The sequence below is a fragment of the Vigna umbellata genome, chromosome 4 (assembly GCF_029865625.1).
Source record: "Vigna umbellata cultivar VRB3 chromosome 4, Vumbellata_1.0, whole genome shotgun sequence".
Classification (NCBI taxonomy): domain Eukaryota; kingdom Viridiplantae; phylum Streptophyta; class Magnoliopsida; order Fabales; family Fabaceae; genus Vigna; species Vigna umbellata.
The window spans coordinates 72230757-72251297 of NC_142168.1; the positions used below are offsets into that span (position 1 = coordinate 72230757).

General features: G+C 36.0%; 1 protein-coding gene across 1 annotated transcript; it reads right to left on the minus strand.

Annotated features, from left to right (window-relative positions):
• Nucleotides 1–235: 235 nt before the first annotated feature.
• Nucleotides 236–6484, minus strand: LOC148201146 (ABC transporter C family member 10-like). Its single transcript, XM_088114266.1, has 11 exons — nucleotides 4388–6484; nucleotides 3849–4169; nucleotides 3678–3764; nucleotides 2958–3545; nucleotides 2722–2886; nucleotides 2219–2513; nucleotides 1862–2076; nucleotides 1473–1778; nucleotides 1335–1398; nucleotides 896–1135; nucleotides 236–548 (listed from the first exon to the last, which is right to left on the minus strand). The coding sequence occupies exons 1-11, from the start codon at nucleotides 6467–6469 to the stop codon at nucleotides 436–438; spliced, it is 4476 nt and encodes a 1491-aa protein (XP_087970392.1). The 5' UTR covers nucleotides 6470–6484; the 3' UTR covers nucleotides 236–435.
• Nucleotides 6485–20541: the final 14057 nt, after the last annotated feature.

Here is a 20541-nt window from a genome sequence, read left to right on the forward strand (position 1 = left end):
AACCCTTTCACCAAGCTCTCAAAACTAGTTTCAATCAAGCTCCATAAGTCCTTGGCACGTAGAAAAACTTTTCATCAACTCACTCCAATTATGATAATGCAGACCATCAAAGTGGAGAATTTTATCTTAAATCTTTGTGTTGTATTCTCTTCTCTCTTAGCTAAATTGCAACTTAGTTATATACATCAGGTCTGGTTAAAACTCTGATATCAGCTTGTAAGGAATAATAAAAATATATAAAACTTCTAAATTGATTGATATAAGGTTGTTACATAACCTTTATAGAACATATATATAACAACAAATACCTCTTCATCTCGTAGTTTATTTATATCAATACTAACACGTTATCATTTACTTTATAGCCTCAAAACTTCTTCAAAGCAAACGATAGACACATAACAATATTGACATAAATCAAACATTTTTGCATGATCAATGTGATTCTGCAGATTGGAAATGAGACCAGTACTCCTTCACAAGTTGCTTGAACAGCGATCCTTCTTTCGCCATCAACTTCGTTGGTTCATCATACTCCACCAACCTTCCTGTAAAAAGCAAGTAAATGATAAAAAAAAAAATCATCACATTTATTTTAATAAAACAAATGAAGTGCGTAAAACAAGTTCTCCATATTCTACAAGGTGTCTAATTCAACTAACCCATTGTTTATCACATTGCCCTTTAACTAGTGAATGCAAGCAAACCGTATGCTAAACAGCATGCCTATGCAATCCATGGTGAGTGCCAAGTCAAGTGTTATAGGTAGAATTCTAGTTAGGAAGGTATAAACTCAACTATTTGCATTCTTTATTAGTTTGATATTAGCATAAGAAAATGAGAATGGAGTTATGGATTGTTTGATAAAGGTTTTGGTTTTCTATATCCAAATTACCATCACTGATTGAAAGAACCATAGTGCAATCCATCACAGTTGGTATCCTGTGTGCTACTGTAATCACTGTGCAATCTCCAAACTCAGTCCTGATTGTTTTCTGTAGAATCAAATCAGTTGCATTGTCAATTGATGCAGTAGCTTCATCCAACACCAATATCCTACTTCTCCTTAAAAGTGCACGCCCCAAACAAAATAATTGCCTCTGTCCCATGCTCCAGTTTGATCCATCTTCAACAACTGTATAACAACATCTAGCTGTTATTACCCAGGAAAGTACTAGTGACATAATGACCATCAATGTTTGAAAAAAACAACAGTTTACAACCACAACTGTGGCTGCATGAACCTCATTTCTGCATTTTCCAACAATATTATGTATTGTCACAAAACCCAACTGAGATTTCAAACCTTGATTACCATAAAATTGCCAATGTACCTGGGGAGTTTAGACCCTCAAATTTCTCTTGGACAACTTCTCGTAACTGACATTTCCCTAGAACCTTCATGTTGACCAAAAATTAAGCTTCATTTGAAAAGTTAAGCACAAAAATAAACAGAATGTGGTTGGTTTTACCTCCCATATCTCCTGATCAGAGTATTGAGATAAAGGGTCTAAATTATATCTAACAGTTCCATTAAAAAGGGTAGGATCCTGAGGTATAACTCCAAAACGTGACCTCAAATCATGAAGGCCAATTGAAGATATGTCTATGCCATCAACTACAATTTTTCCACCTGCTGGCTCCACCAGACGGAATAATGCACTGATAAGAGTGGACTTTCCACTGCCTGTCCTTCCAACGATTCCAATCTTGTGTCCTGCTTTGAATGTGCATGTGATTCCATGAAGTATAAGTGGTCCATCAGGCCTGTATCGTACCTGTCTTGGTACAAACAAGCAAATTATATATGCATATCATTTCATGTTTGAACATTATGATTCACATTTGAAGTATCAATTACCTGCAAGTATTTTAGCTCTACTTTACCAGCAACTGGCCAATTTGAAGGAGGACGATTTCCTTCTATTACTTCTGGGGCCTCACTTGGTATATGCATATACTGATTTAGCCTCTCCACAGAAATTATGTAATTTGCTAGATTGCATTGACTCTGAATTGAAAATACTAGTTGAGCATTTAGTGTAAGGCCATAAGATAGAGCCATGCCAATGAATCCTAGAACAAAGGATATTTGAAATTAATAAACTTGCATATAGGGAGATACTGATACTGTTTGATGATAAAAGTAAAACACTATGAAGATAATTGTAGTGCTAAAATCCATTATATTTCACATGTAACATGACAGAAGTCTCACCAGAGCTGAAAGTCCCTGGTGGAAGTGTAACCATGCATAGTGCTGTGGAGGAAAGAAGCACTGCACTAACTATTTCCAATCTCTGAATCAGCCACTCATTTGAGGCAAAACTATGGAAGAAGGGACTAGCATTGATGTCAATTAGATCAAGACTCTTCTCAAAGAAACGATCGTCTTCTTCAAAGGCTCTTATTGTCACAACTCCAGCATTTGTTTCAGCTACATGATTAGCTACAAAGGACTTTGTTGTGCCATTCATCCGCATCACTTCTTTTGCAGTGGAAAAATAGTATTTCTAGTTTTAAAATGGAAATCCTTTGTTCAGTTTCCAAACATGAATGTCTAATATTGTATATACTAAAAGATCAAGAAAAAGTTACCAAAAGATAACTGCTAAAAGCTAAAGAACAATGAGCATTATATAGTCAAATTGATAGTGCCAGTCAAAATAGAAGACACCATTTTAGTATCACAGTATTTTTCAAAGAAGATTTTGCCATTACCTGCAAGCGTATTGCAATGTAAACCATCGGTACAGCGATAAACAAGATTTGCCAAGTGATAATTGCTAAAACTATGAGATTGGTATAGAAGTTTGTAGTACCTCCCACAGTATAAGCAATAATAAAAGGGATATCAATATCCATAATGCTTAGATCTGATGAGACCTGCATAGGAAATGACTATCAAAATACTATTATAATTCATAGCATCGAAAGAAATTATTCAACATACATACCCTACTAAGTATTCTTCCCAATGGTGTAGAATCATAAAAGGACATCGGTGCACGGAAAAGGGAGTTCATTAACTGTAAAAATATATATTTTGATGATTGAATGCCCAAGGAAACTAGAAGTACAGTTCTGATCAGCAGAAAAACAGTAGAAAAAGCCCCAATCATGAAGTAAACAACAATCAGCTGCAATGTGCTAACTTTGTTATTGTCAACATTAGCAGCCATCCATGAGTTTTGCAATATCTGGCAAATGACAAACAAGAGGTGACAAAGAGAAGTCACAAAGAAGTATACATAGCCTTTCGTCTGATTCAAATACTGCAAGTAAGGCTTCAACCCCGTGTCTCCTATCTCTCTCTCTTCTTCCTTTATTAGCTGATTTCCATATGTGTCTTTTGATTGGTTCTCCTTGAAAGCTTGTGTAATCTCTTTAGCAGATATTGAAGGCCTCTTGGAAGAAGACACATTCATAGGATTGTTAGAACCAGCAGTTTTTTTGTGAGCATTAACAAGATCTTGGAATTCTTGGCTTGTGGACAACAAATGATGGTAAGGAGCAGATTCTAGGATTTCCCCATTTGACATCAACTGGGGAAAAGATAGAAAAAAAGGAACGTCAGTAACTTCCAATTCATTTCTAATTTACTATCACTAGTAATGTGCAGGAAACAGAGAAAAGAAGACATTCAGCATAATCATGTTCTGGTTTTATTGAATTACCAAAACAGAATCAAACGCCGGTAGAAAGTCAACTTGATGAGTAACGAGTAAAACAGTTTTCTCTTTCAGACCATCCATGATGTATTCCTGCAAAATTTAAAAACCTTATTTGAATAAAGACTGTCACATAAAACATGATGGTAGAGTGTGAAGTAAGGAAGATGACATTACATTAAACAAATTTGTGGCAGTATGTGCATCAACAGCACTGAATGGATCATCCAAGAGATATACATCAGCATTCTGATAAAGAGCACGCGCAAGTTGAATTCGCTGCTTCTGGCCTCCACTCAAGTTAACTCCTCTCTCACCTATTTGAGTGAGGTCTCCGTGGGGAAACAGCTCCAAATCCTTTAGTAGTGATGATCTACGAAGTGTTTCTTGATATCTATGAGCATCCAAATCTGATCCAAACAAAATATTTTCCCGTATAGTACCAGTCTGTATCCATGCTGTTTGAGAAACATATGCAAACTTTCCATAAACTCCAATCTGCAATTCAAGAGAGAATTAAACACCTATTGATATTACATCTGAAAAGAAGGATAAGAAAAAATAGTACTCAGTATAGTGAGTTGAATGCATATGCTAAATATAACTACTGATTATGAAGTAGAAATGTCATGAACATTATATATAGCCAATAACAGTACCCAAAGATTTAATAGTGTATTCTATAATATAGAAGCATAAAAGGAATCAAATCTTACAGTTCCTTTTATCCTTGGAACCTCTCCGAGAATTGTAGCCAAGAGGGTTGATTTGCCTGAGCCAACTTCTCCACAAATAGCAAACTTTTGCCCTTGTCTGATCTCCAAGTTTATGTTCCTCAGTGTTGACTTTGATTCATTACCTTCCCATGAAAAGTCAGCAGATTTGATTGTAATTGACCCTTTACTGCCATCAAAACTTTTATTCCTGAAATTTACACTTTGCAATTCAGGTGCATTAAGGAACTGAATAATCCGGTAAAATGCCACTTTTGCTTGAATGACCACCCCAATAACATCTGGGATGGCTGTAATTGGCTCCTGCACAAGGCGTATGGTGGCCACAAATGTGAAAAGATTATTTGCATGCAGAGGAATATTCAAGAAGTAACATGTCCCAAAAGAAGCAGCAGAGACCAAAATCGGTGAGGACCAGAAAAGAAAGATGTTGTACGCCTTTTTCAGTTGCACTGAACGTAAAAGTTTCAGTTCCAAATTCCTAAGTCTTTCTATAGCCTTTCTGAAATGAGTTTCCCATGCATACAGCTTCAGCACTTTCATATTTGTAAGAGCCTCAGAACTCGCCTTCAATCGCTCATCTTGTGCCACCATGAGTTGGCTCTGAAGCTTATGCTGCAACTTTGCTAGTGGAGCGTTGCAAAGCACAGTGAGGACTATCACCACCAATGAGGATATTGTTGCTATTCCAATAGCATGAAAAAGTATAACTATAGCAATACATATTTGGAGGCTTGTTGTCCATGACTGGTGAAACCAATATGGAAATTCTCCAATTCTGTAAGCATCCACAGTCACATAATTCATTATCTCACCACCAGAGTGTGTCAATCTAGCCGCACTAGATAACCTCAATAATTTTTTATAAATGGCTGCAGTAAGCAGTGATCTAACTTTCATTCCAACAAGCCTACTGCGGAAATACCACTGTCTTTGAGACAGGGACTCGATGATCTTTATGATGAAAAGTAATATGACCAATACATAACCCTCATATTTGAAACTTCCATTACCCTCAGAAACTAATATAAAAGCATTCAGAAGTACAGGACCAGTGGACAAGGTGAGTACCTTTAGCAGAGCAAAAAATCCAGTCATCAAAATCTCTCTCCTGTGGCACCAAACTATGGTCCACAACACTGATGATTGTGATAATGGTTCTTTTCCTTTTTCTCTGTTCAAACGTTCTAAAAAGGACAAGTAGCAACTTTCTGTTCGATCTGATTCTCGCAACGTGGGTATATCCTCATCCTGAAGTGTTTTCTCTTGACCCCTTTTCATCAATGGATTCAACCACCAAAATGACATCTTACTAAGGAATCCAGCTTTGGCAAATGGAGTCACATAATTATCTGGATCAACCTCACTACAGTGATCATTCAAAGGGTCGTAAAGGCCTTCATCAATTTCTCCGTCACGTTTATGTACTTTATAAGTACACAAGAGAAGCAAAACTGATCCTGGAAAAGACAGAAAATCGAAAGCTTCCTTGAAGGTCAATTTTCTGCTACTAATTGCGTAAGACATGGATAGAACACAGAAGATAAATGAAACAAAAAACGTAACAAGAGAAAACAACCACAACCATGCTCTTCGAAGTTGTTTCAACTGAAGACTTACACTTAGGCCTACAAAAAGCCATCTGAATCCTTGAAAAAGCTCTGCCAACCACAACTTAAGAGGGAAGAGAGTGTGTCTCTTTCTTAATTCCTCCTCTAAAATCCAAATGCCTAAGCACACATACAACAGCCCTAGAAAACAATTGGATATGGCTGAAACTAGCTGCAAGTTTGAATATCTTTCCACCTGAAACTGACCACGAAGTGGTTTGAACAAAGACTTCTGTATCAAAATGAATGCTAGCATGATCAGTAGCAAAACATCAAAGCAGATGATCAAGAATTGAATGGTGCACGTAGAAGGATCTTTCAAAAACTTGAAATCGTAACAGAAGGGTGGTTTTCCTCCATTCCCAAGACAATCAGTTTCTCCACAAGCCATGCTCCAAAAATCCTCCATCACTGTAAGTTTTCTTTGCCGCTCAAACTCTGATATGAAGGACATGAAAGTTACATCTTTATAAACAAAACATTGTCGTAATGTTTTTTCCTTTAAAAAGTGAACCAAAAAATGGTCACAATAAGTAGAATAATATCAACGCTACCGAAAGATGAACCCATGAAACTCATGCCGCAAAGAACTATTGTATTTATAAAGAAAATAAAAAAATAAATATAAAAAAAGAGTAAACTTTCGTATTTATGAAAAAATGCTAAACAAAAGAGGTGTAAAAATTTATTTCATGTTAGAGAACTATGGCCCTTATACTAGTACTATATCACTCTTTAATAACCATTCGATTATGAAGGTACTAAAATTCCACTTATCATTTTTAAAAACATTACTTTCATCTAACTTATACATCTTATTTTTACATATATTTATATTAAAATCTAAAATTTTTGGTAGATTTGCAGATCAAACCTATTTAGTTATCCAAGGACTAAATGCATCAGACTTAAATATCTGTAATTCAGGTGAACTCAAAATTTTAAAACTCCTCTACCATGCTGTTGCAGGTTTTAGGGTGGTTTAAATCAAAATACTCAGCCCTGTTGGATTTGAAAACATGAAACATGTGTAAAAGTCAACACTCAAAAGAATGGAAATTTTGAATTCTACTAAATGTTTAAGTTGTTATAGTGAGTGACCACATACTTAACAGCAGCAGTTATCGAAAATCACGAAGCTGAATTAAAAAATGAAAGATGAACCATTTAAGTAACGCCCAAAAGGAAAATCTGATGGATATGTAGTGTAGCACAGAAAGATATATAATAATTCTGAAGAACCTTTGTATGGAACAAGATCTGTTTGTAGTTTTATCACTCCAAAGTAGTTCATATATACATGTACTAAAAAACCATTTTGTCAACTTAAAGAAGAGAGAGACAACGATTAGAAAACAAACATGTAAATAATTGTGCAGTGAATTTTTCTAGTGACGTGATTGCATGACTTTGGGTGTAGAAGTAAAACAAATCATTCACACCATCTAACTGAGTATATAATAATCATATAATAAGACACATTGAAACAAGGAGAAGGAACCAATAATATGTAACTAGTTTATTAAATAAAGAAAAACTACATGATCGATGGTGAAAAAAGTAAAATGCCAGCCTTTTCTACTGTGCTTATTTTATTGTATGTATAATATAATGGTGAGAGTGAATTAAAAAATTTATATGATGAGCACTGGAATAGAATATCATTGGAAAAATAGCTTCTTAAGAATGTGGTCTTCTCTTTACGTAAAAACGAAAGATTGTTTGTCCGTGTTATTGAGAAATCAAAGTTGGGGTCAAATATTCTCTTATTTTTCCATTTTGTGGAAGATAACGTTGTCTGAAAGGAAAACCAGAGGTTGTACACCGGAAGAGTGAAGAGACAAAATCGATGGAAACCCTAGTACCATGTCTTCATTGATGTATTTTTAAATCTAATACAACCTTAAAACAAACTAAGTTTGATATAATTTTTACAGGAGCGCTTGGAAAATAAAATTTACATGTACTTAAGTAATATAATTTGATCTTACTAGTTGTTAGACAGCAGTATTTTTTATTTTTTTCTTATTTTTTTTTAAATAAAAGATAGATTTTAAACCCATCTTAAAAAATCAGTTTTTAAAATGAATTTGCATTTACTATATAATATATAATGTAAATTGATTATATTTTTAGACAATATAAAATTTTTAACACATCTCATTGTGACCAAACATATGAATTTCAACAATAGAAAATTTAGTTAGAAAAAATCAAATACATGACAAGGTAGGATAGTGATCCAATCACGGAATAAAATAATATATTTTGCATAAATAAATTCTCACTTAACTAAGCAAATTTTTAAATTTAATTCAATCTTATAAACTGGTTTGTTAGATTAAGTTGAAATTAAAATTTAATTTTTCATCATTTTTAATATATCACGTTAAAAAAAAATAAAGACTATTATAAACTCAAATTGTATTAAGAAAAACTCTAAAATTAAGTTAGACTTAAATTTAACTTTTACAAAATTGACTAATTATAAGATAAAAGATTCAATTATTACATACTCTAATTTAATCTTTTATCTCCAGTAAATATATGAATTTAATTTTAATTCGTGGAATTTCTAACACGATATGACTTTTCTTTTCACCTATAACACTCCTTATAAAAAATGTAGACTGATAGGTGAAAAAAAATAAAAATACTTAAATATTTCTGTTTCACTTTTACTATTGGAATAATATAAAATTATTGTTTAGAACTTTAAAAAATTAACATAAATATTTAAAATGTATAGTATAGGCTTACGCGGATGTAGTATCTATTTCTTATGCATGAAAGTGAGGAGATCACGACGGGTTAAAGGTACATGGACAAATGAAATTTGTAAGTATATATGGAATTATAATATAAAATTTCATATGATTCGGTATTGACATTAATATAATCTAAAGTTGTCTTGGTTATGACCAAAGTAGTTTTGACATATGAGTTTTTATTTAAATTATAATGGAAACCACGAGGTTATTAGAAAAATACATATGAGCTTTTATTATTGTTTTTATGCTGAGCAGCTTGTCTTTTTTATTTGTTTCTTCTCTCCTCAATTTTGTTTTCATCTTTTCACCTCGAATTATTATATTATTTATATTAGGTTACGTTTTAGCTTTTTATACAGTTTAAACTAAAAAAGATTTTCATTAAAAATTGAAAACAACCAATATTTCATTTATATGAAAATTACACAATAAATGTTATAAAAATAAATAAATTCAATGCAATTAATATTAATTTAGATAAATAAAAACTTAAAGTTTTGAAAAAAAAATATATAAATTTAATTAATGCTAAAACTTATTTAATATATATATATATATATATATATATATATATATATATCTTATTTTAAATTTACAAATTAATTTATTAATTAGTTTACCAAACCTTTCGAATTCAATAAGTTAGTTTTTATAAATTAAAAACTTTCAACTAAGAGTTAGCATATTGAATGGTAGCTGATTATTTAATTTTTTTCAAAAAAAATCATAATCACCTATCGAATATAAAAGCGTCATTCACAATAAAACTTTCATTGAGTTTTAGAAAAAGTATTTGATTTTTTACTTTACCTTTTACAAAAAGTTAATGATTAAAAAATATAAAAAAAAAATCGTTGCATAAGGCTAAGGAAAAAAATAAATTATTAAATCAAAATATTAAGAGAGGAGGACTGATGAGAAAACAGAGAAGGGTAAGCGATAGGAATTGGAAAATGTAATGTGAAATGTGAAGTACTGGAGAAATAGTGCATTGAAAGTGTTTTAATTTTTTTTTTCAAATAAATACTTAATAAACATTGCAAGGTCAGACAATATGCAATCGTTGTTAGATATGCGCATTTATAATAAAATGTTTAGAAAAACATTTTAAACAAAATAAACAATAACACATTATTTTTATATCCTAAATTACATTTAAATATCTCTTAAGAACTTTTACGATGTTATGCTAATTTTGTATAAGATTACAAATAAGTATAAATTATTCTTGATAATATATATTAAGTATTCTCAATCATTTTTAATTTTCGAGTATTTTAAATCATTTTTAATTTTTCTAGTTAATTTTGACTATTCGAGTTTAAGCATTTATGATATCCAAGTATTATCACCACTTTTGGTTTACAAGTATTATTACTACTCTTGGTTTACAAGTATTATTACTACTCTTGGTTTACAAGTATTATCACTATTCCTAGTTTTACTATTATCACCTCTTAGTTTATAAGTATTTTCACTAGTAAAAAAATTGTTTTTTAACTCATGTTATAGGTTTCGGTTTAGGTGAAACCGAAGCCTATCAAAACACGGTGATATTTTTGTAATTTAAGAAAACTTATATGCCTCGGTTCAAGGGGAACCGAAGCATATAAGGCATATTACCTCGGTTGATACTACAATTGATGCCTAAAAGCTCACTTGCTCCCTAACAGGTCTCTGAAATTTGAAGTCTGCGTAGAGCCTATGGCTTCGGTTCATTCAGAACCGGTGTGAAACCATGTTTATGCATCAGTTTAAGCGGGAACCAGGCGTATAACAATTTCATATTTTTTTTTCTAAGGACTATATGCCTCGTTGGAGAGTACAACCGAGGCATATATGTTTGTATTGCTTACCTCTTAACCCCGCTGCCTCAAAAAAACTTAACCTACAATATTGTTTCATTTCCTTCTTCCTTGAGAAACAAATGTTCTTCCTTTCTCGCGCAGAAGACTTTTTCACCATTGTTCTCGATCTCGCCCCCTGGCTGCACCGCCCTTGCTGCTCCGCCTCCGCTGCACAGCGCCCCTCCGAACTGCCCCGCTGCTCCGCCCCCTTCCCCTTTTCCTCCTCTTTTCTCGTCAGCAACCAAATCTACGAGGCGGCTCCAAAATCTCCCCCTCCACGTAGAGACTAAAGGTGACCAAACTCGAAACCGAAAACGAGATCCCTTCGTCTTCCTCTTTGTTCGCCAAAACCTTACCGCCGGGAGCCACCACCACCTCGTCATGTGTGATGGCTACGAGCACAGCTTCCACCTCGCCTACGAGTGCGTTGCCTCTGGAGGGAAGAGCAAGCGGTGGTCGTTGGGAGTGAAGTGAGGTTGATGATGAGTGATGACAAATTTATGAACACCGAAAAACGGCGCCACAAACTTGTTGAACAATCGGCAAGTGTGACCGAATCGTATCAAGTAATAAACTCGATAAGACCAAGTATCCTTCTCCCAAAGGACTCACGGCCTAGTTTAGTTATGTGATTTGTTGATTATTTAAGACTTAAGAACGAAATAAGTGAAGTTTAATATGCAAAACAGAAAATAAACATGTATGCATAAATGTGATCAATGGCTAAAACAAAATACAAACACTTCAATGGAATATATGGATGAGTATGTTGTTGGGGTTATCAATTTCATCTTATCCACTCTCATATACTTTAAGAATTCAACATTCTTTTCATCATTGTTAATGTCACTCTCTAAATTACCTTGCAAGAAGGCCTATCCCTAATTACGAGTTCATACAATTCCTAGCATTTCTAATAATTAGTTTTTTTAGTGCAGGAGCTTAACGGCAACCAATATACTATTGGGAGAAATTCCCCGGATCTAGACTTCCCCGTACGTTCCCGTATCGACAAAATCAATAATCATGCATTGAATGAGTTAAACAAAGCAAACATTGAGCAAAGAGGAAAAACCCTAACTAATGATGAAAGAAAGCATAGGTCTTAAATATAAGATGTAAAAACAAATTCCATATATGAGAGTTTCACAAGACTACATTGATTCCCCAACAACAATACAAGGTTTAGTTCCACATATTCATGGTGAAACTAGATGAATAATAATGAAAGAATGAAAGATAAAACCCTAGAAAAGTGAAGAGGTAGCCTGAGCATCCAAGATCCTTCTTCAAAGAGGGTGGAAGAGAGAGTGTTTGCTTCGTTTCTGCCAAAGATACAAACCCTAGGACGTCCTGAAGCTTATATACTATTCTAAAATTACAGAAAATTTAGGCCAAAGCCCATAAGTGTACCGCTCAGCAGTAAAGTACCGCTCAGCGGTAAGTGCATGAGTTGGTTTCTTCCCCTCAGCAGCCATTTTGCCCCTCAACGGATCCCCCGTGAGCTTCTGAGTGCCGCTCAGCGGTAAACTGCCGTTGAGCGGCAGTTGCGGCTTCTCCTTTTGCACTTTTTGATGTCTTTTCTGATTTCATCTCTCTCCTTCTTCACTTCTTTCACCAAATTCACCTTAAAACCTGCACAAAAACACTGAAATCAAGCATAAACCTGTCCAGCTCTCTTATTTCTGAAAATATGAATAAAAGCATGATTTCAAGCTAGTTTCTAAGTGTTAAAGGTTACTTTTAGTATCAATTTCAAGCAGCAAAATAACAACCCCAAACTTAGAACTTTGCTTGTCCTCAAGCAAACAGGATGTAACTCAATCTTCTACCAATTCATATGATGTTTCATTCATTCAAAAATTTCTTTTCAAGATAAGCAAAGACTTCAATCAAACTTTTGACCAAGATTTCAATCAAGATGTGCACATGCTTTAGTGTTCACAGAGTCAGTTAATATCAAACAAATGCTATTTTTCATGAATGATCAATCAATTAAGCATGGATGTTCATGTGCTCATGGAATACTTCCTCACCAGGTAAAGTGTTTCACTCACACACAAGTGTATAAGAGGTAATCACTCATTCACTCCACTACCACAATGTCACATGAATCAACTTTGCCTTTCATTTAACCACAATCAAAACATTTACAAGCATGCATCATCACAAGGACTTTTCAATGGCTTATAACGTGGCTGGGCTAATCAAGAAAATTGGTTTTTCTGGATCACAAAATCCTTGAGTTAAAGAATCATAACAACACAATTATTCTTATTTTTCCCAACTTGTCTTTACATTGAGCTTTGCTTTTTCTTTTCTTTTCTTTCTCTTTTTCTTTTCTTTTCACATTCTTATTCTTAACTTTTAGCTCAATGCTTTTCCTTTTTCTTTTTCATGCTTTCCCAACAACCCCAAACTTGAACATTTAACAATACCACAAAAGATTTTCTACTTAACTCAAGGTAAAGCTTTTCAACAAGGGTTTTCAATTTATGTTCAAGGCTAAGGGTTCAAAGGATAGAACACAAAGTGTTCTCTTTTAGTGGGCTAACTTCATGAATTTGGCCAATAAAAAGGGTTCCAACAAACGACCTTGATCATATGATGCAAAACAAGCAATTGATTCAATCATAGAAAACCTGGGCAAAATCATTCATGCTTTCAAAGTAATAGCATTCAATCAATAAAAACTCTGGAGCTCAAAACCTCACAAATAGGCTCATTCACATTTGACATACACATCCTGCTTAATCTCACAATCACAATCATAATATCCTGCATTTGTTCACAAAGCTTGTGAATCACCTGTATAAGCATTTAATGTGCACATCTATCTCAACATCAATCAATCAATAATCATCATCAAGCATTACTTATCACACAATCACAGTCAATAGCAAACCATCATAACAAACCAGGTTTCCAATAGAGTACATCAACCTTAATCTAAAACAAAAGTAAATAAGTTCAGAACACTTAAACCAACAAAAGCATAAGTTCATGATAGCATTCATCAGTAAATTCTATCTCAGCTCCTCATCAATCTGAGTTGTCCTCTGTATCTTCCTCTTCTGCCTCATCTTCATCATCTTCAAATGCATCATCATCATCAGCTTCATCTTTTTCCATCTCCCTAACTGAAGCTTCAGCTCCTCCTCCTTGCACCGGCTCCTCTGGCCAAGCTACCACATTATGGAATTCCTCCATAGTCCACCTATGAGCTGGAGGTGTATCATACATCCCCACAATCATCTCAGCAGTAGCCACCTGCCCTCTATGAATGGACTGTAACTGAGCACCTATAAGAGACATGTACATGTCCCTCAACTGGAACGGTTCTGCTTCATGTGTCTTAGCAGATGTCTGGCTTTGTGCTTGCCCTCTCTCTCTGCGAGCATGGCGTGGTGGAACTGGCTGAGCTGCCTCCTCACCTCCACAGTACTGTCTGTAATAGGCCTCATCAATGGCTTTTCTTGGCCTTTCAAATGGTGGAGCAGAAGTGTCCACCCCAGCTATCTTGCAAAGGTGAGTGATTAAGGAGGGATGTCCTAGGGGTGCTTTGTTATTTGAGGTATTGGCACACGCACTAATCTCATCAGCTATCACCTGCCCAATATTAACATTTAAGTTCCTGATAGCACAGTAGATGAAGAGTGCCCTGCTGAGAGTAATATCTGACACATGTGAACATGGCTGAATGTTGGCATGAGAAAATGCCATCCAATACTTTGCAAGAGGAGTCAGATCAGTCCTCCTAATGTTTACCACTGAACCAGATCTATTCCTTTGGAAGTGTCCTCCAGGTATACATAGTACTCTCTCTACATCCTCAAAATCAGCCCCTTCCTCCATGCAAAGAGCAAACTGGCACTGCTCACCAGCCCACACAGTATCCAGGAAGTTATTAATAGAATCAGGATCATACCTGATAGCATGGCCTCTGACATAGCCCAGATAATTTTCAGCTGGATAATCACCAATCTTCTTTGCATTGGTGTAGAATTCTTTTACCACAGCTATGTTGGCAGGTGCAGGATATGTGGCTAGCTTTCCCCAGTCATTCCTAACAATTGCTCTCCAAATTGAGGAGCAAATTAGGTATCATTCCAACTTTTCCTCTCCATAAAGAGTCTCCTGTCTCTTCTCCTGTCTGCACCACTTGAATGCTTCTTATGTTTCCGAGAGAGGAACCTACTAGAATGGGGCTGTTCTGTTCCTTTTCCTTTCTCTTGGTTCCATGGTTTTCAATCTTTTTCCTGAAGAGGATGCCATTCCTGCAATCAAACACAGATACAAAACCACAGAACATGATGTTAATCATTAGTAAAACACAGAATACAACTCCTTTCGAAGCTAAACCACCGCTGAGGGTCAGAATTACCCCTCAGCGCCACCAGTGCCACATTCCAGAACACAAATTTTCAAAAATTTCAGGTCTGGCAGAGTGCCGCTCAGCGGCAATTTACCCCTGAGCGGTAACTCTGCAGAGTTTTGAAAAACCTCTTTTTAAGCTGTCCTAACTCCACCCAAATGCAATTTTCAGTTTTCCAGATCAAAATCATGCAGTTTAATCGGTTCAAACATCAATTATATCATCAAATCATGCATAGAAATCAAAACCCCTAAATATTCATGCTTTGACAATCACATTCAAAATCAAGAACCCTAGAATGAACAAAATGCTTTTACTTACTTGGGTGGAGATACTAGATGCAATGAGAATGCTTCCAAGCTAAGATGCTCTCTTCCAACCCCAAACTTAGATGAAACACTAGTGAGAAAGTGAGTGGAAGAGAAATTTTTCAAAAGAGAAGAGGTAAAAGATGTGGAGAACCTTGGAAAAGGTATGTGGGAGTGTTTGTGCAGAGAAGAGCCTGAAAGTGAGAGCATTTGCGCAGCTTAGGGTATAAAAATACCCTAATGGGCTCGGGTCCCGCTAAGGGGAAACTAAAGCCCACTTTGCGATAGTACCGCTCAGTGGTAACTTGCCGCTCAGCGGCACTTTCGTGAAGTGCTCTTCTCCTTCTTTTCTTAACCTACGTGCCTCCTAAACATGCCCCTCACTGGTTCCCTGCAATTCAATTCTCAGGTTACTTATGCACAACCCTATTATACTACTACAATGAAACAAACAAAACAATCAATCAACTGGGTTGCCTTCCAGGTAGCGCTTGTTTAACGTCACGAGCCTGACCCAAAATCCACCAACACCCATCAGTAGGTGTTACAATCTTACCAACACCCATTAGTAGGTGCAGAATTTTCTTACCAACACCCATCAGTAGGTGTTACAGACTTACCAACACCCAGTAGGTGTTACAAACTTAGTATCCTTCAGTAGATACTTAACCACCTAGCATCCTTCAGTAGATGCTATATCCAATAAAGTATTTACAAAAATAATGTCCACAAATTAAAAGTTACAAAACAAAATCAAAAGTTTTTAAATCACTGGGTTGCCTCCCAGCAAGCGCTCTTTTAACGTCATTAGCTTGACCCAGTAAAGTTCAAATTCCTTCTTCATAGTTGATGTTCTTGTCCCACCAACTCATCAGTTGTTTCCTGTGTACTGCTTTGATTTTTCTAGAATGTGGAGACTCTATCTCTATCATCTCCTTCTCTTTATAGCCTTTCACAACCCACAACTTGTTTTTGATTCTCACAGGTGTACCAAGTTGGGGTCTTCCTTTATTCCAGTCATCAGGAACTTTTCCTCCTCTTCCAATCTGTTCTCCTTTATGCACCTGAAACAACAAACAATGGTTACCTGTAACCTTGGGCTTTTCATCTTTATGGCTAGTCATGTGTGCATCTTGAAATGCAGCTTTATAACTAGCTTCTTCCTCCTGTGTTTGCGTCTCATCTTTAAAGACATCTACAACAACTCTCTCCTCTCGGTCCTGGAGCACCACTATACCTTCGTTTACATCAATGATAGCTTTGGCCGTTTTCATAAACGGTCTTCCAAGAATGATAGGTATCTTTTCTGTCTCCATCTTCATCACCACAAAGTCTGCCAAGAACTGGAGTTTTCCAACACAAACTATGATGTCCTCTGCAATCCCACATGGTTCCTTTGAAGATCCATCGGCCATTACTAAATTAACCTTTACAGGTTTCATATTAACATCGCCGATTTGCTCCAGTAAAGAGTAAGGTATCAAGTTAACACTTGAACCTAAATCAAGAAGAGCTTTTTTAATCCTTTTCTTCCCTATGGTACAAGGGATAGAAAAGCCTCCTGGATCTGTTGCTTTTGGAGGGAATGGCTCCTTTTTAACAGTTTTACACTTCTTTGCCTCATCATCTCTACGTCTTTTCTTTGTAGAGACGTCTTCATCAGATTTAGTGTAAACCGTAATTTGTTGTAGAATCTGCTCCCAAGGTGCATCATTATCCACCATCTTGAATAATTCTGTGAAATCCAGTTGTTTCCCTTGATGTATTGGAAAAGGAGAAGTATTTTTGCTCTCTATTTCTCTTTTCTCTTCTCTTCTCCTTTGTCTAACTCAACTATCTCATTTTTAGCACTCTCTACCACCTTGCATTCTTCTCTGGGGTTAACCTCAGTATTAGCCCCAAAATTTCTATTTGGCCTTTCTTCCACCTGCTTGGTGATCTGCCCCATCTGAATCTCCAAATTCTTGATAGCAGCTTCAGTGCTCTTTTGGGTAGACTCAGTTTTCTGTATGAAATTATTAAGAGTGCCTTCCATCCTCATGGACCTTTTATTAAGCATAGAAATCTGCTGCCATAAGGTGGGTTGCTGCTGCTGCTTATTAAATTGACCAGCTTGCCCAGTTTGCCCTTGACCAATGCTTGGGTGTGGTTTCCACCCTTGATTGTAGTTCCCTTGATGGTATTGATTGGTCATGTAATTCACATCCTCCACGGATTCTGCTGGAAAGGCACATTGACCATTGATATGGTCGCCTCCACATAATTCACACAACTGAGATTGTACCTTGCAGCAGTTTTCAACTCTTTAGGCAATTGTGCAAGTGTTTTAGTAAGAGTCTCTAGTTGTTGAGTTAGAATTTTATTTTGTGCTACAAGGCATCATGTGTCTGTAATTGTAGAACTCCTTTCTGTTGCATAGGAGCTCCTCTTTCACTATTGAGCTCATTATCACTAGTAGCCATATTTTCAATAATTTTGTTGCTTCCTCTGAGTTTTCCATTTAATGTTTCCTCCTGCTGAGGCATCAAGCATCATCTTGGTTTGTGAACCAAGACCTCCAAGGAAGGTAACGACTACTTCCACTTCATCGAATCCATGCGTGGGTGTTTTTCGTAGCAAGCTTTTGTATCTATCCCATGCATGACCCAGTGGTTCTTCCATGCCCTGCCTGAATGAAGAAATCTCTTGCTTACCTTTGTTCACCTTTGATTGTGGGAAGTATTTATTTAGAAACTTGGTTACCACTGCTTCCCACTCTGTGAAACTTCCCTCTGGAAAAGAATTTAACCAAAGCTTAGCATTGCCTCCTAATGAGAAAGGAAACAAGCTAAGTTTGATCGCTTCATCTGGCACCCCATTGATTTTCACTGTGTTGCAGATCTCATTAAATGTAGTGAGGTGCTCATATGGGCTTTCATGAGATAACCCATTGAATTGATTGCTCTTCACCAGTTGGATCAATGCTGGTTTGACCTCCATGTTAGCTGCATTGACTCTAGGTCTAGCTATACTGTTAAAGTGCTGAGGTCCAGCTGTATTGGTGTAATCAGCAAGAGTTCTTCTGATATTATCGTTCTCCATATTTTCTGTGCTATGGTCAGAACCTTGTGGTGATGGTTGCAACAGAGTTTCCGGAGGAGGGAAAAGTTCTCTAGATGTTCGGATTCTTCTCCTCCGTCTACTCTCGTCTAAACCTTCAAGAAGAGGTTCTGCAGTTATCTTGCTTCTAGTTCGAATTGTCTCCTGCATACACAAGAACACAAAACCCTAGAATATTTGGTTAGCACAAAAAGATATAGGAGAAGATATAAGATTCAGAGAATAAAATAAAATAAAATAAAATAAAATAAAATAAAACAAAAACAGAAAAAATAAAAACAGAAAAATAAAAACAGAAATTCAAAACTAAAGTCAAAGATAATCAATAATCACACAAATTAACCAGTTAAACCACGAGTCCCCGGCAACGGCGCCAAAAACTTGATGACAAATTTATGAACACCGAAAAACGGCGCCACAAACTTGTTTAACAATCGGCAAGTGTGACCGAATCGTTTCAAGTAATAAACTCGGTAAGACCAAGTATCGTTCTCCCAAAGGACTCACGGCCTAGTTTAGTTATGTGATTCGTTGATTATTTAAGACTTAAGAACGAAATAAGTGGAGTTTAATATGCAAAACAGAAAATAAACATGTATGCATGAATTTGATCAATGGCTAAAACAAAATACAAACACTTCAATGGAATATATGGATGAGTATGTTGTTGGGGTTATCAATTTCATCTTATCCACTCTCATATACTTTAGGAATTCAACATTCTTTTCATCATTGTTAATGTCACTCTCTAAATTACCTTGCAAGAAGGCCTATCCCTAATTACGAGTTCATACGATTCCTAGCATTCCTAATAATTAGTTCTTTTAGTGCAGGAGCTTAACGGCAACCAATATACTATTGGGAGAAATTCCCCGGATCTAGACTTCCCCGTACGTTCCCGTATCGACAAAATCAATAATCATGCATTGAATGAGTTAAACAAAGCAAGCATTGAGCAAAGAGGAAAAACCCTAACTAATGATGAAAGAAAGCATAGGTCTTAAATATAAGATGTAAAAACAAATTCCATATATGAGAGTTTCACAAGACTACATTGATTCCCCAACAACAATACAAGGTTTAGTTCACCATATTCATGGTGAAACTAGATGAATAATAATGAAAGAATGAAAGATAAAACCCTAGAAAGGTGAAGAGGTAGCCTGAGCATCCAAGATCCTCCTTCAAAGGGGTGGAAGAGAGAGTGTTTGCTTCGTTTCCTGCCAAAGATACAAACCCTAGGACGTCCTAAAGCTTATATACTATTCTAAAATTACAGAAAATTTAGGCCAAGCCCATAAGTGTGGCCGGTACCTCAGCGGTAAGTGCGTGAGTTGGTTTCTTCCCCTCAGCGGCCATTTTGCCCCTCAGCGGATCCCCCGTGAGCTTCTGAGTGCCGCTCAGCGGTAAACTGCCGCTGAGCGGCAGTTGCGGCTTCTCCTTTTGCACTTTTTGATGTCTTTTCTGATTCCATCTCTCTCCTTCTTCACTTCTTTCACCAAATTCACCTTAAAACCTGCACAGAAAACCTTAAATCAAGCATAAACCTGTCCAGCTCTCTTATTTCTGAAAATATGAATAAAAGCATGATTTCAAGCTAGTTTCTAAGTGTTAAAGGTTGCTTTTAGTATCAATTTCAAGCATGAAAATAACAGTTTTTCAACTGTTATCAACCGCTGAGCGGCACTATTTTGGGCTTGGGCCTAATTTTCTGTAATTTTAGAATAGTATATAAGCTTTAGGACGTCCTAGGGTTTGTATCTTTGGCAGAGACGAAGCAAACACTCTCTTTTCCACCCTTGGTAGGAAGATCTTGGATGCTCAGGCTACCTCCTCATCTTTCTAGGGTTCTATCTTTCATTCTTTCATTATTGTTCATCTAGTTTCACCATGAATATGGTGAACTAAACCTTGTATTATTGTTGGGGAATCAATGTAGTCTTGTGAAACTCTCATATATGGAATTTATTTTAACGTCTTATATTAAGATATATGCTTTCTTTCATCTTTAGTTAGGGTTTTTCCTCTTTGATTATTGCTTGCTTTGTTTAACTCATTCATTGCCATGATTATTGATTTTGTCGATACGGGAACGTACGGGGAAGTCTAGATCCGGGGAATTTCTC

Coding starts and splice junctions, on each gene's coding strand:
- LOC148201146 (XM_088114266.1), bottom strand. CDS start 6,469: ATGTCCTTCATATCAGAGTTTGAGCGGCAAAGAAAACTTACAGTGATG. Junction 3,546..3,677: donor CGGCGTTTGATTCTGTTTTG/GTAATTCAATAA, acceptor TCTTTTCCCCAG/TTGATGTCAAATGGGGAAAT. Junction 2,077..2,218: donor ACCAGGGACTTTCAGCTCTG/GTGAGACTTCTG, acceptor CCTTTGTTCTAG/GATTCATTGGCATGGCTCTA.